Here is a 20,576-nt window from a genome sequence, read left to right as displayed (position 1 = left end):
CCATGAGGACAAAGGGGGAAAGGCAAAATGTAAGAGAAAAGGAAAGAATACAAATAAGAACAAGTTCCTATCTATTGCATTCACTATAGCAGGCCCTTAGCAACACTTAATGGGGCTGAAGAGAGGCTCAGCTACCTATTGTGCTTCCAGAGGACCCAAGTGGCTCATAACCACCTGTAACTCCAGCTCCAGGGGATCAGGCAGAGTCTTCTGGATCTCTCTCTCTCCCTCCCTCCCTCCCTCCCTCCCTCCCTCCCTCCCTCTCTCTCTCTCTCTCTCTCTCACACACACACACACACACACACACACACACACACACACACACACACACACTAAATTTCACCCTTAAGATTCCAAATTCAGGCCAGGCAATGGTGGTGCACATCTTTAATCCCAGCATTCAGGAGGCAGAGTCAGGCTGATCTCTGTGAGTTCAAGGCCAGCCTGGTCTACAGAGCAAGATCCAGGATAGGCACCAAAACTACACAGAGAAACCCTGTCTCAAAAAACAAAAAAACAAGCCGGGCAGTGGTGGTGCACGCCTTTAATCCCAGCACTCGGGAGGCAGAGCCAGGCAGATCTCTGTGAGTCTGAGGCCAGCCTGGGCTACCAAGTGAGTTCCAGGAAAGGTGCAAAGCTATACAGAGAAACCCTGTCTCGAACCACCCCCCCCAAAAAACAACAAAACCCCCCAAAAAACCAAAACAAAAGATTCCAAATTCAGTACAGCTAACCTAGGGTTCCAGGCTTGCAAACCAAAAATGATACAGCATAGAATATTATTCAGCACAGAACATGTCAAGATACATAATCAAACATATCAGAATCACCACCTTTATTTATTGTATCTTTAAAGGTTTATATATTTTATGTGTATGAATGATTTGCCTGCATGTGTGTCTATGCACTGCATATATGCAGTGCTCTTAAGAGGACATTAGATCCCCCCAAACCAAAGTTACATATGGTTATTAGTCACCACATGAGTGTTGGGAGCCAAACCTGGGTCCTCTGCAAGAGGCCACCTGATGTATAAACTGGACACAGAGGACCCATAGGAAAATGACCACTGAATTAGCCAAATCGAGGTGAAATGGTCCTTCAGGTTGTTGTTTTACAGAGGAGATTGCCAGACATTCTACAGGACACAGGAAAAAGTGACTGAGAGACTAGGCCTATATGGATTAAAAATGGATGCCCTTCAACATTGCAGAGGAACTTTGAATGACTGTCCAGGCAACCAGCTATCTCTGTCATTTTAGATTTTTGGAAGTTGCTTACAATGCACTTCCTGTTGACTTAGGTAATATTATATTCTTCTGGGGTCTTTGGTGTAGTTAAGACTAGATAGTTATAATTTTCCTTGGTTATGATAAAAGATAAATTAGATATAAAACCTTAGACTCACAAATATAAGATATAGTATTTTCTTTAAATATGCCAAATATAGACTAGATATTAAAACTGTAATTCTTGCTTGATAACTGTTTTATTATATGTAATTTTACTATGTTAAAATTAAAACCTTCCTTTTTGATTAGACAGAAAAGGGGAAGTGCTGTGGGATGTCTTTCTATGTGCTGTGAATATATGTTGCTCTGATCGGTTGATAAATAAAGCTGTTTGGCCAATGGTGAGGTAGAATAAGGTTAGGCGGTACATTCTAACTGGAGAGAGAGAGGAAGAGGAAAGGGGAGGCGGAAGAGGGCCCCCGGCAAGCTGCCACCCAGTAAGCTGCAAAGCCACACAACAACTTATAAATAGAAATGGGATAAGTTCTAAGAGCTAGCTAGCAAGAAGCTTGAGCCATAGGCCATCTAGTTTGTAAATAATATAAGCCTCTGTGTGCTTATTAAGCAGTTTTGGAATGTGAGTGGGAGAGATTTGTCCCGACTGTGAGCCGGGTGGGACATAGGAAAACTTCTGACTATAACCTCATCCTCCAGAACTGGAGTAACAAAAATCTGTGAGCCACTATGTGGGTGCTGGGAATCAAACCCCGGCACTTTACAAGAACAGCTAAGCCATCTCTCCAGTCCCACACTTACTGTTCTTATGGAGAACTAGGAATGTATGCTGTACATGTGCAGACATGCAGACATAACAATCACACATATAAAATAAGTTAAAAACAAAACAAAACAAAACAAACAAACAAAAAAACCAAGCAGCCAGGGAACGTGGTAAAGTAGTATGCATGTGTGCGTGTTTGCATGTGTGAGAATGTGTGTGAACATAGTGTAAGGGCATGTATGTGAAACTCATGCATCAGCTGATACTATGAAGCATCATGTCTTTGAGATAACTTGATTGCTATTTTCTCCTTGTTTGTAGGCTGCATTTTATTTTGTGAAATGAGCGTGCTGGATGATATCATGGGCACTGAAATCTCAGTGAAATAACATTCTAAATATTTTGATGACCATTCTAGACTCACTGAACCTGATTCCGGTTAGTTTTTACTTACTTGCTACTTACTTTGTTCTTTTTCTTGAGTCAGAGCCTGGCTAGACAGCTCAGGATGATCATTCTCCAAATTTACAGGCATGCACCACCACCGCCTGGCTTATTATCTGTTTTGAGACTGTCTCACTACACAGCTGAGGTTGGCCAGCACACTGGCTCTACTCTGGGTATTTTCAGTAGGTTCTCCAGGTAATCCTAACACAGACAGCTTGGGAATCATCAAACTAAATGATCTGTAAGTTCCCATCCTAGGCCACTGAGACTGTTTGCTGAGCTTTTTAGACACCTGTGATTTCACAGCAACCTTGTAAGACACTTACTTATATTACTATTACAGTTCAAAAGGTTAAGAAAGTACACCAGGTGGCGGTGGTGCATGAGGCCAGCCTGGTCCACAGAGGGAGTTCCAGGGCAACCAGAGCTATATAGAGAAACCATGTCTCAGGGGGGAAAAAAAGAAGAAATTGAAGCTCAGAGAGTGAACTGCTCAAGGTGAACTGCTGAGCCATGAATCAAATCCACACAGTCTACTGATTGCAAGTAGCAATATAGTCTATGGTTCTAACAGAATTCTGTAGGGTATTATATTAATTGGGAAATTTTTAAGTGTGCTCTGGAAAAAGAGTTAAAACTAAGAGAAGAGTACAATATTGGTATAAAGTCAAGACAGAGTTTATGTCAACTCAGCTGCACCACAGACGAAGTAACACCTACCTTAACTGTGCCATCGTCGCTGCCAGTGCAGACGAGCTGGGGGCCCCGCCTGGCTGGGTAACAGGAGTTCACAAAGGAAGTGTGTCCCTTCAGCCTTTTAACCCTCTCGCCCGTTTCACTATCCCACACAGCCACAGTTTTATCTGTTGACGCCGAGAAGAGCATGCTAGAAGAAGAACACGAAAGATGTAAGACAAACAGTAGGGCTGAGACATGCCCAGCGGTTAAGAGCACTGACTGCTCCTCCAGAGGACCTGGGTTTGACTCCCAGCACCCATATAAAGGCCCACAACCAGCTGTAACTCTAGTTCCAGAGGATCTGATGCCTTTTGACCTCCACAGGTACTGCATGCATATGGTGCACAGACATACAGGCAGGCAAAACACCTATATAAATAAAAAGATGAATCTCAAAAAAGAAAAAAAAAAGGGGGGGGAGACAAAAATCTTTTACTTGCCAAAATTTGTCAAATTCTTCCAGATCACTGCCTGCTGCACTGTGAATTTAGCTCATGAATTCAGGGGGCCTCACCCTGTCTTTGGCATTCCTATTCGCCTTCAGGAGTCACTATCAGACTGACCCACACCACACAACCATATAGTGGTTTTATCAATCAATCTTTTCCTTCTTTGTGATACTCTACTCTCTCTCACTTCCTGCTGTGGTGGTGAGGCCGACTGTGGCAGTTCTAGATTTAAGAGCTGAGTAATTCCAACCCTTTGTTCTGTCTCTGGGAATGATTTCTACATTAAACTTATAATGCCCTCTTTTCCCTTTCAGACAGAACTGTGCTATGTAGCCCAGGCAAGTCTTGAACACAAGATGCTCCTGCCCCATCATCATCCAACAGCTGAGATTGGAGTATATGCAACAATGCCCATTATAATGCTGAAGGAAAAATTATTTATTTCTAATAAATGTGTTGCTTTTAAGTTTGGGCCATACATGTGTAGTGTCCAGGGCCAGAAGAGGGTGTTGGATGCTTTGGAACCAAAGCTATTTAGAGTTGTTGGCCAGAATGTGGGTTCGGGAGCTGAACCTGGGTCCTCTGCAAGAGCAGCACGTGCTCCCCGATGGTTTGAATGAAAATGGTCCCGAGGGCTCAAAAGGGAGTGGCAGTGTTAGGAGGTGTGGCCTTGCTGGAGTGGGTGTGGCCTTGTGAGGAAGTGTGTTACTGGGGGTGGGATTTGAAGTTTCATATGCTCAAGACAGGCCCAGTGTCACTCTCTTCCTGCTGCCTGTGGATCCAGATGTAGAACTCTTGGCTACCTCTCCAGCACCATGTCTGCCTGTGTGCCCCATGCTTCCCACCATGACGATAATGGACTAAGTCTCTGAACCATAAGCCAGCCCCAATTAAATGTTTCCCTTTGTAAGAGTTGCTATGGTTGTTAAGCAGTGGTAGCACACGCCTTTAATCCCAGCACTCAGGAGGCAGAGGCAGGTGAATCTCTTGAGTTTGAGGCCACCCTGGTCTACCTACACAGAGAAACCCTGCCTCGAAAAACAAATAAGAGAGTTGCTGTGGTCATGGTGTTTCTTCATAGCAATAGAAACCCTAACTAAGACATGATCTTAACCTGAGCTGTCTCTCCAGTCCCTTGTAATACTTTCTTAATTTAAAATATAATTTAAGCTAAAGAGGTGGCTCAGCGGTTAAGAGCGTTCACTGTTCTTCCAGAGGACCTGGGTTCGATTCCCAGGACCCACATGGCAGCAGCTCACAACTCTCTGTAACTCTAGTTCCAGGGAACTGATTCTCTCACACAGATACACATGCAGTCAAGACAGTAATGCACATAAAATAAAAACAGTCATAAAATATAATTTAATGTAACTTAATGTATGTATGTAACATTGTAAAATTTGAGATCAGAAATGTAAAACAAGCCAGGTACAGTGTCATACACCTGTAATCCCACTTATTCAGGCAGAAGGATTGCAAATTCAAATCAGCTTGAGTAAATACCAAGACTATGATTCAAAGAAAACAAAATAGGTGCTATGGAGATGGCTCAGCTGTTTCATGGACCAGAGTTCAAATCCTCACATAAAACACTGGAAATGTCCATGCATACCTATAACCCTAGCTCTTTGTTGTGGAAGAGACAGGAGGATCATTGGGGTTTGCTGCTTACCAACTCAGCTCCAGTCTCAGTGAGAGACCTTGTCTCAAGAGACTAAAGTACAGAATAAAGCTGGACACTTGATACCCCTTTGTCCTCAAATGGACGGACACACACACGCACACGCACACGCACACGCACACACATGCACTTCACTGCCAAAATGCCACCATATACAATTAATATAATGTATGTTTTAGAATACAGAAATATGAACAAGTGAAAATAAAAACTGTTTAAAAAGAAAGGAGGAAAGATTATGGCTTGATGAGATTGTTCAGAGGGTAAAGGTGTCCACTGCCAAGCCTGATATGTGACGATCCTCATGTAGAAAGAACCAGCCCCCAAAAGCTGGCTGCTGCCCTCAACAACTGTTCTGTGTCACGTGCAGCCTTACTTACACTCCTTAAAATGTAATTAAAAAAATAAAGAAAAATTAGCTTGCTTCAATCTTCAGCAATATAAAAAGAAAGTTATCAAAATGTGTAACAATGAGATCAACTTGGTGTAGCTAAATTTCTGTAGCACCTATTTATATATATCCTAAAATCATGAAGTTTTAATTTTTGTAACGGATAGTAGGTTAAAGCAAAAAAAAATAAAATAGAAAAAAAAATCAGTAGACAGGACTGTAAACCTGGTTTACATAATGGATATGCCAAAACTCAACAATTTTGGTAGAAAGGGACTTTAGAAAAAGTACAGTATAAGCAGTAACTGGAGAGGTAAAATGTGGACAATGTTTCTAGTTGCCTTTTTTTTTTAACATAGAGCGTATTACTTTCATGATAAGAACAGCTGTGTGAGATCTCTTAGCAGATGAAGGTACTGGCCAGTTTGAGTCACAGAACCCACTTACAGGTGAACAAAGAAAACCAGCCCCACAAAGCTGTCCTGACCTCTACATATGCACCCTCACACAAACACCGTGCACACACAATTAACAGATACACATTTCATTTATTTATTTATTTCGAGAGATAGGATCTCACTACGTAGTTCTAGCTGCCCTGCAACTCACTCTGTAGACCAGGCTGGCATTGAACTTTGAGATCTGTCTGCCTCTGCCTTCTGAGAATTGGCATGAGCTACAATGCCATGTGATGAAAATTTTAGAGCTAATTTCAAATTATATTTGCTCTATGTAATCAGGCATGGTGGGTGCAGATGTTTGGGCCTAGCACTTGGAGGCAGAGGCAAGTGGATCTCTGTGAGTTTGAGGCCAGCCTGGTGTACAGAGCTAATATAGGACAGCCAGGGCTACACAGAAAAATCTGTCTCAAAAAAGTCTCAAAAAAAAAAAAAAAAAAAAAAAAAAAAGATTTATGTCTCATAAAAAGAAAAAAAAAACTGGTCTAAGTACTGGCATATTAGAAGGTAAATGATGTGATCCTCTTGCCTCAGCTTCCTCAGTGCTGACATAATAGCATTACACTATTCTGCTCTGCCAAAACAGAGCAGTCCATCCCATTGTGTGTCCGTGTCCCTCTCCCCCGCCCCCCCCCCCCCCACAGGGTTTCTCTGTGTAGCTTTGGAGCCTTTCCTGGATCTCCCTCTGTAGACCAGGCTGGCCTTGAACTCACAGAGATCTGCCTGACTCTGCCTCCTGAGTGCTGGGATTAAAGCTGTGCACCGCCACCACCGCCCAGCTCAAATCATAGTTTTGCCAGTCTCCCAAGAGGCAAAACCGAGGGCTGCAGGATACAGGATGCTGAGCTTTAGTGTGGAAGCAGCTGTCATTTCACTATGCAGAACTCACCTGCCATCTGTGTTATAATGCAGTTCCATCACCGCTCCACTATGTCCCTTCAATGTAGCATAGTTATCACAGTCACCATAGACATTCCACAATACTGTTAAGAAGAAAACCCATCATCAGTCAGAGAAAGGTTAATGTAAAATAACCAGGAAAATATTTCTGAAATTATATGCCCATGGAACATCATTGGTTCTACCAATGAGACCAATCTTCTCAACACTAAAATTCCTGTGCATGCTCATGCCTGCTCACGTGCTCAGGTGTGAATATACATGAATGCCCATGTATGGAAGCCAGAGAGGACAACTGTGGATGCTGTTCATGAGGCACCATCCACCTGATATCTTCACTGGCCAGGAACTTGCCAAGCAGATTAGGCTGGCCAGCTGATGGTCCCAGGGATCTACCTGTCCATCTCCCCAGAGATAAGAATGAAAGCACAGGCTGCCCTATACGGCTTTATATGAGTTCTGCAAATTGACTCAGGTCCTAACTGACTAAGCTATTTTCTCAGGCTTACCTTATTAGATAAAATGTATATGCGTGTTTTGTCTGCAAGTATATATATGCATCATATGCATGTCTGCCTATGGAGGCCAGAAATGGAAGCTAAATCCCACAGAAATGGAGTTAGAGATGGTTGTGAGCCACCATGTAGGTATTGGGAACCAAACTTGGGCCTTCTATAAGAGCAATATACGTACTTTAACTGCTGAACTATCTTTCCAACCCTCCTCAGCTTTAATTTTTAAAATGTTGGATACTTTTTCTTATATGCTCAGAATCTATAGACAACCTGAAAACAGAACCATTGCACTGTATCACCTCAGCTTCATTTTTGTATTTATTTTTTTAAAAGATTTAGTATTTACTGATGTGTATGGAAGTGTGTGTGCACAGACACCCTCAGAAGTCTGAAGAGAGCATTGGATCCCTTGAATCTGTATTATAGGCAGTTATGAGGCACTCAATGTCAGGAGCTGGGAACTGAACTCAGGTCCTTTGGAAGAGCAGCAAGTGCTCTTTTTCTCCTTTTCTTTTTCAGACAGGGTTTCTCTGTGCAGCTCTGGCTGTTCTGGAACTCCCTCTGTAGACCAGGCTGGTCTCAAATTCAGAGATCCATCTACCTCTGCCTCCTGAGTGCTGGGACTAAAGACACCACCACTCGCTGCTAACAACTGCTCTTAATGTATGAGTCATCTCTCCAAATTGCACTTATTTTTTCAAATATGGGTATTCCTAACGAATAGCTGAGAACCCGGTAGCAGATGATCTAAGTGAGTCACCACATGAGGATTCCATCATTCTCCCTCATATGCTAGGATCCTAGGTATAGGTTAAGGTCTCATGTTTTCATAAGTAGAAAAGTTCTTTCTTTCCTCTTAACTCTCAGTAACCACTGTCACTCTGATGCTCTCAAGAGCTGTCTCCATGAAAAATCCATCTTTAGCTGCGCTTGGTAGTACAGACCTCTAATTCCAACAATGGGGAGGCAGAGGCAGGAGGATTAGATGTTCCAAAGTCATTCTCATTAATTACATAGCCAGTTTGAGGACAGCTGGAGCTACATCAGAGTGACAGAAGGAGAATGGGGAAGGGAGAAGAGGAAGGGCGGGAGAGAAGAAGAGAGAGAAGAATATATAACTTCAACCAAAGTAACCCAATTAGTAAAATGTTTCCTTCCTCTTTATTTACCATATGGACCTATGGTTGTACCTGATGATTGCTCAATATTTTGATACCCGTTTTAGCACATTATCACTATAATTTAACTTGCAAATTTAGACTGATGCCTTCTATGGCATCCGACAAACAAAAATAAAACCACATTATTTAGCAGAGAGCAGTAACTCGAGATTCAAAAACTGTGCCTTACATATGAGTCGGTCAAATCCTGAAGATGCCAAGGTGGATCCATTGGGGTGAAATTTGCAGCAGTATACTTCTCCTTCGTGTCCCGAGAGCAACATGATTGGAGCTTGAAGGGAGGAACATCTTGGAGGTCCCTAAATTAGGAGGAGTGTGAGGCAGTCACTGTACACAGACAAAGGAGGCTGTGAAGTTGGAGGTGGTGCATTTGGGCTAGGGATGGCACTTCTGTTCACAGAACTCCCGCTTCTGGCTAGATAAGCCCTTGGACATTCCAGTATGCCCACCATAGGACTCTGCCTAACTCTGCTTTTGTTCCACAACCAACTTTTGACAGCTTATTATGCTGGCCTCATTTATGCCTCAGGATCTTAACATGGAAAGATGTCCCCCATAGAGCTCTCCTCCTATTTGGCTCCTTTTAAATATTTCCTCCCTGGAGTCTTTAACACCCACTCAGGCAGCAGCCATCTCCCCAGCAGTGCTCCATTAGCTCCACTGCATTCTGTCAAAGCCTCATTGCTATCTGTGTTACCTTCATTGCTGACATGGTTCTTCTTTCCCCAAAGAAATGAAGGTCTGGGAGTACAGGAACGTTTCTCAGACTCTAGCTCACCCAAGCAGCCTTTGTAAAACCCTGCATGGTACAACTTATTATGCAAAATAGATTTTTGGGGTATGAGCAGGGCTTTGATATGTAGCCCAGGCTGGTCTTAAATTTTCAGTCCTCCTGCGTGCTGGTATTACAAGTGTGTATCTGTATGCTCGATTTGGCAAAGTAGTTTCTGACTATGGTCTTGGACACTAAGCCTAGGTTTGGCAATTCCTCCAACTCTGGGCCAACAAATTTACTTGTCAAGTAAGAATAAGTGTACTACCAATAACCCTAAAATCCCTTTGGCAGATTCCAGTATACTAACTTATTTTTATTATCATGTACTAACTATACAAAGTAATGAGTTTCTTGTGAAATATCCACTAAATGCAAATAATGTACCATGGTCATATTCATCCAGTATATTTATTAAAAAAAAAAAAAAAAAGTACATGTGGGCCACAGAGATGGCTTAGTGGTTAAGAGCACTTACTGCTCTTCCAAAAGACCTGGGTTCAGTTCCCAGCACTCACACTAGGCAGCTTTCAAGTGCCTGTAGCTCCAGGTTCAGAAGACCCAACAATGTCTCTGGCCTAGGAGGGTACCCCCCCCCCACACACACACAGGGGATAAACATGCATACAGATACACACACAGATAAAAATAAACCTGACATATCTAGGCACTGGAGAAACAGCACTCATTAAAACAATGGACCCTGCACTCTAGTGGAAAACGTGAAAGGGAAAGGAAACAAAACAAAACAAACAAAAAAAGCCAAACACCTAGTGCTGTGTGCAATGGAAAGAAATAATATGGGCTCCAGAGTACAGGGTAGTTCAACTTAAAATACAGTGGTCAGGAAAGCCCCACTGAAAGAGCCAATAGTTAACCATGTGGACATATGGAATAACATTCCAGCAAATGCAACAACAACAAAATGTGAGAACACACATGTTGGTGTTACTTGAACATGATATGATAGAAAACTGGTAGATGAGCATGGTAAAAAAAGGGGGGGGGATTATTAGAGAATTTGATTTTTTAAAAATTCAGAATGAAATAGCCAACACAATGTTTTCAGCAGATTATCATGTGACTTAATGTTTTGACAATTCCCCTGGCTACTGGATTAATAACTGATCCTTGATTCAAAGACAAAACCAGAAATACTAATTAAGTTCCACCTGCAATGACGCCAGATGACATAGAAATGGTTTGACGAGGAGGTAAAGGATTGTGGTTACAGTTCTTTGTCTTCTTCCTTTCAACAGAGTTTTGCTATAATAGCCTACACTGGCTTAGAAACCATGATCCTTCTTGAGTGATGATTATAAATGTGTGTCCAGCTTTTCTTTTATGTATTTTGGAGACAGGGATCTTGCTATGTTAAAAAAAATAAACTAGTATACTGGAATCTAACAAAGAGATTTCAGGATTATTGGTAGTACACTTATTAATGGAAATTTCACACGCAAAACATCTAACACAAGAGCCAACGGATGTTAATTATTGTTAATAATGCAAATTCAGAGAACGAGAAAAGTAAATTGTACCAGGTAGCAAAGCGAGCCTGGCTCATTCATTTCCCTTGCTTCCCCTCTCCTTCATTCATTCATTCATTCGTCCATTCTATAAACTTTTCTGAATGTTTATTTTATGCTGAATCCCTGAAGATTTAGGATGCGGAAGTGTGGATCTTGATTTTGAAGCCAAGGTTTTAAATGCTTCAATGCTACTTCACAGGACGACTGAAAGGCTGAAAACAGGCGTCCAACAGGGAAACACGTATGAAAAAGACTCAGAACACAGGGCACCTTTATAGACACCTGCTTCAACTTCAGGTTTACTGTCTTTCCGTTCCCCCAACGCCCGTACGGTCCATAGGGAGAGGAACGGAGGGCCGAAAGCAAGACACCTCCTCACTTACCGCCTGCAGCAAAGCCCCCGGAGTTGCCTGCTGCTGTCCGGCTCCGGGGCCGGACCCCGCCGCTCCCAACAGCAACTCATGCCGCGGCCGCTTGACGGGAACCAGTGGCAGCTCCGGGCCCTTGCGCTTCGGCTGCTCGATCATGGCGGTAGCCACTCTCCTCGGCACCGCCACTGACCGCGCCGCCGGCCGCAGGCGCCGCGCAATTGGCTCCGACTGAGTTCTTCCTCCAGAACTTCCGGAGGGGAGCAACCAATCAGCTCCCAACATTCCCTTCAGCAACTCCCTCTGAATACGCTCTTGCGACTGGTCCCCTCTTGATGACGCCACGGGAGCTCAATTCTGGGATTGGAGCGCGGAGCCGGCGTCCCTCCTAGGCGCGCCGTGCATTGTGGGTTGAGAACAAGCGAAGCCGATTTGGCGTTCCTGGCGATGAAGCGACTGCCAGGCTAGGAGACGGCGCGGAGTGAGTGTGTGGGGAACGAGGCGGGTGGCTGTTCCAATCTGGAAGCTGGGACTAGGTGATAAGCCTGAGCCTACCATTCTCACCTGGCGGCCCTGCCGTTGGGGGTGGGGGTACCCCCTGGAAAAAGTAGTTCCTTGGCAGGCTAGAGCGGAGCTTTGAGCTCTCTGGCCGCAGGACTCGAACCCTAGGCCTCTGTCCCTTGACAGCTGCTCTGCACAATGCCGCTTTTGCGTCCAGCGCTGTGCTAGCGTTCCTAGGAATTGATGCCCGACTCCCGGTCTCCCGGCTTCACTGCCTGGTTTGGCTGAGGAGGCAGACTTTGTCACTGGTTCAGCCGTCTTTTTTAAGGGCTTAATTTATGTCCCCAGACAGACAGTGGTGGAAGAAATATCCGAGGGCTCCTACAAAGTACAATTTTGTTGAGAAATCTAAGATTCATGCTTGTGTACCAGGCCTTCTCGTAAGCGGTACAAGTGATATTTATTATGCAGATCGTTGGGGGACACTGAAGAAACGTCGTCCCCAACCTCAGGGCTTTAGTGTCTCTCTTGGGGTGTGTGTGGGAAACATTGTTAAACAAATCTCCCCAGTTGATTGGAAGACTAGTTAAGAGAGCGATGCCTCATGCTATGAGTAACTAAGAAGCTTGAAGGATTTTCAGAGGAAAAGACGCCCGAGCTGTTGCTCTCTGAAGGGGGACAGTTCTTATTAGGGGAAGAGAGGAAGGCAAAACCGTTCTGCACAGAACAGCGTGTGCACTAGTGCCCTATCATTTGGGAAGAAGATGACTAAGAGACACAAAGGGCCAGTGTGCTGAGAGAGAGCTTGAAGCGGGTATGGTACAAGAGGAACCTGGAGGTCATGAAGATTTGCAGTCTTAACTTTAAAATTAGTATGAAACCAATGAAAGTTTTCTCGCCCTCCAGGATGTGGGATATGGAGGAGGAGATGGCTTGATTCTTCAGGCTTAATGGTGTTAAGAGATTGGAGAGATGAGAGGAAGTTTACTGGAGGCACTAGACTGCTTTGGGACTATGCTTAGTAGTTCTGATCAGCAATGTCAGTGGGAACCAAGCTGGAGGTGGGGCTGAGGATGGTTTCACAGTATCCTGGGATGACTGGGAAGTAAATTGGATAGGATTTGGTGATGGACTGGATACAAGAGAGGATCACGGTCTTAATGCCAACACTGAGTCTGAGATAGGATTGCTACAAAATCAAGCCTAGCCTGGGCAACACTGATTTTCAACCCATACCAGGCTGCTAGAGTGACACTTTATTTCATCCTTCTCCCCAAATTGCACAGGGAATCATATGTGGTTCATGCTGTGATACCAGCACTTGGGAGGCAAAGGCAGTAGAATTTTAGTTGAAGCCAGCCTGGGCTACATAGTGGTAGTCTTTTTTCTTTTTAATGTTTGAAAAAGATTTATTTGTTTTATCTTATGTGTGTGAGTGTCCTGGCTGATTTCATGTCATCTTGATAGAAGATTGGGTCATCTGAGGAGAGGGAACCTCAATTGAGAAAATGCCTCATAGACAAGTTTTTGGGGAATTCTCATATTCTCTCTCTCTCTCTCTCTCTCTCTCTCTCTCTCTCTCATTTTTTCCCTAGATAGGGTCTCATTCTGTAGCCCTGGCTGTCCTGGAACTCATTGTGTAGACCAGGCTGGCCTTGAACTCAGGGATCCACCTGGCTCTGCCTCCTGAGTGCACATGTGTGTGGTGTGGTGTGGTGTGTGTGGTGTGGTGTGGTGTGTGTGTGTGGTGTGGTGTGTGTGGTGTGGTGTGGTGTGTGTGTGTGTGGTGTGGTGTGTGTGTGTGGTGTGGTGTGTGTGTGTGTGTGGTGTGTGTGTGGTGTGGTGTGTGTGTGTGGTGTGGTGTGTGTGGTGTGGTGTGGTGTGTGTGTGGTGTGTGTGTGGTGTGTGTGGTGTGTGTGTGGTGTGGTGTGTGTGTGTGTGGTGTGGTGTGTGTGGTGTGGTGTGTGTGTGGTGTGTGTGTGGTGTGTGTGGTGTGGTGTGGTGTGTGTGGTGTGGTGTGTGTGGTGTGTGGTGTGGTGTGGTGTGGTGTGGTGTGTGTGGTGTGTGTGTGGTGGTGTGTGTGTGTGGTGTGTGTGTGGTGTGGTGTGTGTGGTGTGGTGTGTGTGGTGTGGTGTGGTGTGTGTGTGGTGTGTGTGTGGTGTGTGGTGTGGTGTGTGTGGTGTGTGTGTGGTGTGTGTGTGTGTGGTGTGTGTGTGTGTGGTGTGGTGTGTGTGTGTGTGTGGTGTGGTGTGTGTGGTGTGGTGTGTGTGTGTGGTGTGGTGTGGTGTGTGTGTGGTGTGGTGTGTGTGTGTGGTGTGTGTGTGTGGTGTGGTGTGTGTGGTGTGGTGTGGTGTGTGTGTGGTGTGTGTGTGGTGTGGTGTGTGTGTGGTGTGGTGTGTGTGTGTGGTGTGGTGTGTGTGTGTGTGGTGTGTGTGGTGTGGTGTGGTGTGGTGTGTGTGTGGTGTGTGTGTGGTGTGTGTGTGTGTGGTGTGGTGTGTGTGTGTGTGTGTGTGTGTGGTGTGGTGTGGTGTGGTGTGGTGTGGTGTGTGTGTGTGGTGTGTGTGTGGTGTGGTGTGGTGTGTGTGTGTGGTGTGTGTGTGTGTGGTGTAGTGTGTGTGTGGTGTGGTGTGTGTATGGTGTGTGGTGTGGTGTGTGGTGTGGTGTGGTGTGGTGTGTGTGTGTGTGGTGTGTGTGTGGTGTGTGTGGTGTGGTGTGTGTGTGGTGTGTGTGTGTGGTGTGGTGTGGTGTGTGTGTGGTGTGGTGTGGTGTGTGTGTGGTGTGGTGTGTGTGGTGTGGTGTGGTGTGGTGTGTGTGTGGTGTGGTGTGTGTGTGTGTTTGTGTGTGTGTGTGTGTGTGTGTGTGTTTGTACCTCATGAGTGTCTGGTTCTAGCAGCAGCAGTCAGAGAGGGCATCAGGTGACTTGGAATTGAAGTTATGGATGGTTGTGGACGGCCACATAAGTGCTAGAAACCCCAGTCCTCTAGAAGAGTGACACACACTCTTAACCTCTGAGCCATCTCTTGAGCCCCACATAGCGAGATTCTAGCTCACAAAGCCAGGGGCTGGGGAAGTGACCTCTGTTTCAATCCTTAGTATTGCAAAAACAAAAACAACCCCCCCCACCAAAAAAAAAACCAAAACAAACAACAACCACTACATAAGGTTTCTGTTGTGTGGGAGGAGTGAACACAAAAGCTTTAGGCAGGATGTGGTGGTGCACACCTTTAATCCCAGCACTCAGGAGGCAGAGGCAGTGGATATCTGTGAAATATCTGTGAATTTGGTCTACATAGAGTTCCAGAACAGCCAGGGCTACTTAGAAATTTGTCAAAAAGGAAAAGAAAAGAAAGCTTTAGATGTAGCTCTTTATACTCAGATTTTTTTTTTTTGTTCTTGTTTTTTAGAATTGTCATTTTATGTATACAGACGTTTTGCCTAAATGTATGTATGTGCTTCATGTATAAGCCTGGTGCCTGAAGAGGTCAGAAAAGGCATCAAATCCCCTGAGACTGGAGTTATCAACTGTTGTGAGCCACCATGTGGGTGCTGGCAGTAGAACCTGGCTGCACTGGAAGAACAGCTGATGCTCTCAGCTGCTGAAGCTCCCTCTCCAGCCTCCTCACTCCCTCTCTCCAGCCTCCTCACTCCCTCTCTCCAGCCTCCTCACTCCCTCTCTCCAGCCTCCTCACTCCCTCTCTCCAGCCTCCTCACTCCCTCTCTCCAGCCTCCTCACTCCCTCTCCAGCCTCCTCACTCCCTCTCTCCAGCCTCCTCACTCCCTCTCTCCAGCCTCCTCACTCCCTCTCTCCAGCCTCCTCACTCTCTCCAGCCCTCCTCACTCCCTCTCTCCAGCCCTCCTCACACTCTCCTCACTCCCTCACAGCCTAATTTTGCAAGAAACAACTTAGATCTAGTTCCTCATCTATCGCTCTTTCCATGACTTTATGTGGAGAGGAACTAAAAATTAAGAGGAACTACAATGTCTGTCCTCATTTTAGCAGTCCCAGTGCTATTACAGATTCTATACTCCACTAATTAATTAGCTTTTCAAGTGCAGGGATTAATGACGGTCTCTTAATAGAACCATAGAGTTCAAATTAATAACACCTGTCCTGGCATGGGGAGCAAGGGATGCTGGGCAAGAAGAATGGAAAGTCTGGGGATGAGACCACATAGCTGGGAAATAAGAGAGGTGGGATTCAGTCAGTCTATAAACTTAAAAATAACTTGTTTATGAGGCATTTCTCAAGAATGGATAGATTAACCTCCATCCTGTGTATTTCTATTTGTGTGTATATGCTCTTGTGTGCAGGTGTGCATGCATATGTATGTATGGAGATGAGAGATTGACATCGGTGGTCTTTTTAAATTGCTCTCCACTTTATTGAGAAAATATTTCTCGCTAAATTTGCTACTCACTGATTCCACTAGATTTGCTGGCTGCCATGCCCTAGGGATCCTCCCATCTCTGCCTCTGGGGTGCAGGGACTACAAGCCTGCACACTTGTGCCCAGCTTCTTTACTTGGGTGCTGGGGTGGAACTCAGGTTCTCATAATTGGATGGCAAGCACTTTATGACTGAGCCAGCTCCCAGCTCCCAAAAGTGTATATTTTAAATTAAAAAGCACATAGAGAGGCTGGAGAAACAGCTTAGCTGTTAGGAACTCTTGCTGCTCTTTCAGAGGACCAGGGTTCAGTTCCCGGCATTCACTTCGGGTGGCTCACAACCAATTTTAACTCCAGTTCCAGGGGATCTGATGCTCTCTTCTAGTTTTTGTGGCATCTGCACACACATACGTAAAATAAAAAAGAGATGAATTTTCCTTTTTTACTGTATGACCTTGATTGGCTTGGAGCTCACAATGTGGGCCAAGCTGGCCTCAAACTCAAAGAACTGCCTGTCTCTGCCTCCCGAGTGCTGGAATTAAAAGCCTCTCATTTTTGAGACGGGGCCTCACTGTATAACCTTGACTGGCTTAGGGCTTACTATAGACCAGGCTGACCTCAAACTCAGAGATCTACCTCTGCCTCCCAAATGCTGGGATTAAAACATCCCTTACCACACTGTCCTGAGACGTTTCTTGTTTTTCAGATCTAGGCACACATACTCTTTCTTCTAAAAGTCTTTCCCTGACAAACGAATAACAGCAGTAGTGATACAAGGAATGAAACCACCCAGGTGTGATGGCCCATCCCTGTAGCAGTTATTTGGGAGGTTAAAGCAAGAAGACTGCTCCATCTCAGGAATTCAACAGGAGTCTAGAAGTAGCCTGGGCAATGTAGTGAGACCGCATCTCCAAACAGTGGCTGTGGGGGATGCACTTCAGTGGTCAAGTCAGGCTTAGCATATGCAGGGTTCTAGATCTGATATCTAATATCATAAACAAACAAACTACCCTGAACAAAGCCAAGCATGGTAGCACATGCCTGTAATTCCAGCACTAATGAGGCAGATGCACAAGTTCAAGGACAACTTGTGCTACATAGGAAAACTCTTGTCTCAAAAACCAAAAGCTGGACTAGGAAGATGGTTCAGAAGGTAAGGATACTTTCTGTTCAAATGTGAGGGCCTGAGTTCAAAATCCTAGAGTTCACAGAAAAAGCCAGCTATGGTTACTTGTGTGTATAAATCCAGTGCTGTAGGGAAGGATACAGGGTTTACTGGGGCTTACTGACTGCCAGCCTAGCTCCAGGTTCAGTGAGAGACCCTGTCTCAAGGGAATAAGATGGAGAGTGACAGAAGAGGAACCTGACATCTCTGGCCTCCCTGAACACATGTGGGTATACATACCAATATACAGGCATGCCCATACACCACATACACAAATAAGACAAATAAACTTAAAATTAAAGCAACGACAACATCCCAGAAAAGCTAGCCAGCTAACCAAACAAACAAAACCTCTACTTTAACTGAAATTCCAGTACCTAATGACTTTGGGTAAGTAACAAATCAGAAAGAAGGGACATGCAGGTTCCCAAGTGCCTATAATTAGAATGCTGAGATATGGATGACAGTACATGGTATGTTCTAATGATATTACTTTTTGGAGGCTATACATGGAATGTCACATTTCTTTCTCTGTGTTTCTGGGGATGAACTTAGGGTCTCATGCCGTATGTTAGGGAACATCTCTGCCACTGAGCTCCATATCCAGCCCCATTCATTATTCTGTGTGTGTGTGTGTGTGTGTGTGTGTGTGTGTGTGTGTGTGTGTGTGTTATGTGTATGTTCACATGAAGGTGTATGTGAGTGTGCATGCATGTGTGGGAGTGTATGTAGAGGACAAAGGTCAATTTAGGTGTCTTCTTTGATCACTCTTCACCTTACCTTGTTGTTGTTTGTTTGAGACAGGCTCTCACTATGTATCTTTGGCAATCATGGAACTCATTATGTAGACCAGGCTAGCCTCAAGCTCACAGAGCTCTGCCTACCTCTGCCTTCAAGTGCTGGGATTAGTGTACACCACCAAGCTGGTCTACAGAGTGAGATCCAGGACAGGCAACAAAACTACAGAGAAATCCTGTCTTGAAAAACCAAAAGGTAAAAAATGAAATTAAAAAAGAAAAAAGGTGTATCACCATTCCTGGCCTCTTTACCTTTTGAGACACAGTCACCCACTATCTTAGTTTGGGTTTCTATTGCTGTAAAGAGACACTATGACCATGGCAACTCTTATAAAGGAAAACATTTATTTGGGCTGGCTTACAGTTCAAAGGTTTAGTCCATTATCATCATGGTGGGAAGCATGGCAGCATGTAGGCAGACATGGTGCTGGATTAGGAGCTGAGAATTTTACATTTTTTTCCCCTTTTTAAAACTTTTCAAGACAAGGTTTCTCTGTGTAGTTTTTTGGTGCCTATCCTGGATCTTGCTCTGTAGACCAGGCTGGCCTCAAACTCATAGAGCTCTGCCTAGCTCTGTCTCCTGAGTGCTGGGATTAAAGGCGGGCAGTATTGCCTGGTTTAGAATTCTACATCTTGATCTGCAGGCAGCAGGAGAGACAGTGAGCCATGAGCCTGGGCTTGAGCTTCTGAAGCCTCAAAGCTCAACCCCCCAGTGACACACTTCCTCCAGCAAGGCCACACACACCTCCTGTAATGCCACTCCTGAGCCTATGGGGCCTTTTTATTCAAACCACCACACCCACTGAACCGAGAGCTCATCCATTTGGCTAGGCTATCTGGTTAGTGATCTCTTGGGATCTGTTCATCTTGTCCCTACCCCAGGGTTACAGACGTGTGCCTCTGTGCCTGGCTTTCTGGGGATCTGAACTCGGGTCCTCATGCTTGTGCAGCAGGCTCTTTAATGACTGGGTCATATCCCCAGCCCCTCGTTTCTTCTGAATGTAGATGTTGCTCTAATTGTTGTTTCTTTCTGAAAGGATATTTGAATTAGCTTTAGCAGAAGAGAGATGGAGGAGCCATAGAATATTAAGGATGAATTCAGGAAGGCCTGAGACCATGGAAAACTTGCCTGCACTCTATACTATTTTTCAAGGAGAGGTATGTTGTGCACTTTGAAACTTCCCTTTTAGAGTGTATTAAGAACATACTGAGGGAGGAAAGCATCTGGGGTTATTCTCCTATCCATGTGAAACTCTCTCGAATGGGAAGGCCACTGGGCACCATGGTACACTATACCTTCTCTATACTGCAGACTTCTGTGGGCTTGACACCTTCATTTCGGTGCATGAAAGCATCTCTAACTTAGATTTTAAACTTTTCCCCTGCAAAATAGGATTTTTAACCAGTCTTTTTCCAGTTTAGCAGATGGAATTGTTACCTGTTTGGTGCCAAAGCTAGGAATCTGGTCTTATACTTGATTTCATCCTTTGACTTGATCTTAGGTTTTCCTCTCTAGTTCCTTCAGGAGTCCTAATTATATCTCTTGTCTACATGCTTGTTTATGCCTTTGCCACCCCTTAGTCCAGGCTCTTCATCTCTTGCTTGTCTCTGACTGGAATTTGCCACTTCTGTTGCAGCCTCTCTCCAATCTGTTCATGCACTGCACCCAAAATAAGATATCAAAAACAGGTCATAGCTAGGAGTGTGGCTGAGTTGGTAGAACACTTGTCTAGGATGCAGGAGGCCCTTGGGTTCTGTCCCCAGCAACACAAAAACAGGGTGTGGTGGTGCAGCCCTGTAATCCTAGCACTGAGGAGATGGAGGCAAGGGGATTGGGAATTCAGCTAAGGTGGTTAGGGTGGGTGGTAAGCACTGTCCCTGCCGAGCCATTTGCCAACCCTGATTTTGGTTAATTTTGAGATTTTGAGACAGGGTCTTACTGTGTAGCCTAGACTGGTCCCAAACTTACTTTGTAGTCAAGCCTTGTCCTCAACTTACAGCAATCCTCCTGTATCAGGCTTCCATATGTTGGAATTACAAGCATGAATTACTACACTTGGCCTAAAGGTGTTTTTTTGTTTTTGTTTTTGTTTTTTTGGGTTTTTTGGAGCTGAGGATCAAACCCAGGGCCTAGCACTCTACCACTGAGCTAAATCCCCAACCCTTAAAGGTGTTTTTTATGTGTTGCCATTAAGAAGGATGGTCTGAGGGGAGAGAGAACTTCATAGCTTTTCCAAAAAATAATTTTTTTGAGGCAGGGTCTCACTTTGTAGTCCTAGGTAG

The 20,576-nt window shown here is 44.8% G+C and overlaps 2 protein-coding genes across 5 annotated transcripts in view; one reads left to right on the top strand and one right to left on the bottom strand.

Annotated features, from left to right (window-relative positions):
* Positions 1-11,672, bottom strand: part of Snrnp40 (small nuclear ribonucleoprotein U5 subunit 40) — a 31,314-nt gene extending 19,642 nt beyond the window's left edge. Inside the window, exons 1-4 of the mRNA XM_036180080.1 lie at positions 11,461-11,672; positions 8,943-9,072; positions 7,067-7,160; positions 3,181-3,346 (exon numbers count right to left, since the gene is read on the bottom strand). Of these exons, the coding sequence (XP_036035973.1) occupies positions 3,181-3,346; positions 7,067-7,160; positions 8,943-9,072; positions 11,461-11,604 (534 nt within the window). The 5' untranslated portion in view covers positions 11,605-11,672. The remainder of the gene's footprint in view (positions 1-3,180; positions 3,347-7,066; positions 7,161-8,942; positions 9,073-11,460) is intronic.
* A 147-nt stretch (positions 11,673-11,819) lies between these two features.
* Positions 11,820-20,576, top strand: part of Zcchc17 (zinc finger CCHC-type containing 17) — a 49,164-nt gene continuing 40,407 nt past the window's right edge. For 2 of the 4 annotated variants that reach the window (XM_036178466.1, XM_036178464.1), the window contains exon 1: positions 11,820-11,926. Coding sequence is in view for 1 of the 4 variants with exons in the window: in XM_036178463.1 (XP_036034356.1) it covers positions 19,386-19,451 (66 nt within the window). In the remaining 3 variants the exon portion in view is untranslated. Of the gene's footprint in view, positions 11,927-19,330; positions 19,452-20,576 lie in introns of those variants that run through there. The other 2 variants (XM_036178463.1, XM_036178465.1) reach the window with 2 other exon arrangements.

The sequence above is a fragment of the Onychomys torridus genome, chromosome 2, assembly GCF_903995425.1.
Source record: "Onychomys torridus chromosome 2, mOncTor1.1, whole genome shotgun sequence".
In the NCBI taxonomy this organism is placed as follows: domain Eukaryota; kingdom Metazoa; phylum Chordata; class Mammalia; order Rodentia; family Cricetidae; genus Onychomys; species Onychomys torridus.
The sequence above is the reverse complement of the archived record's forward strand: the minus strand, read 5'-3'. Positions and strand labels throughout refer to the sequence as shown.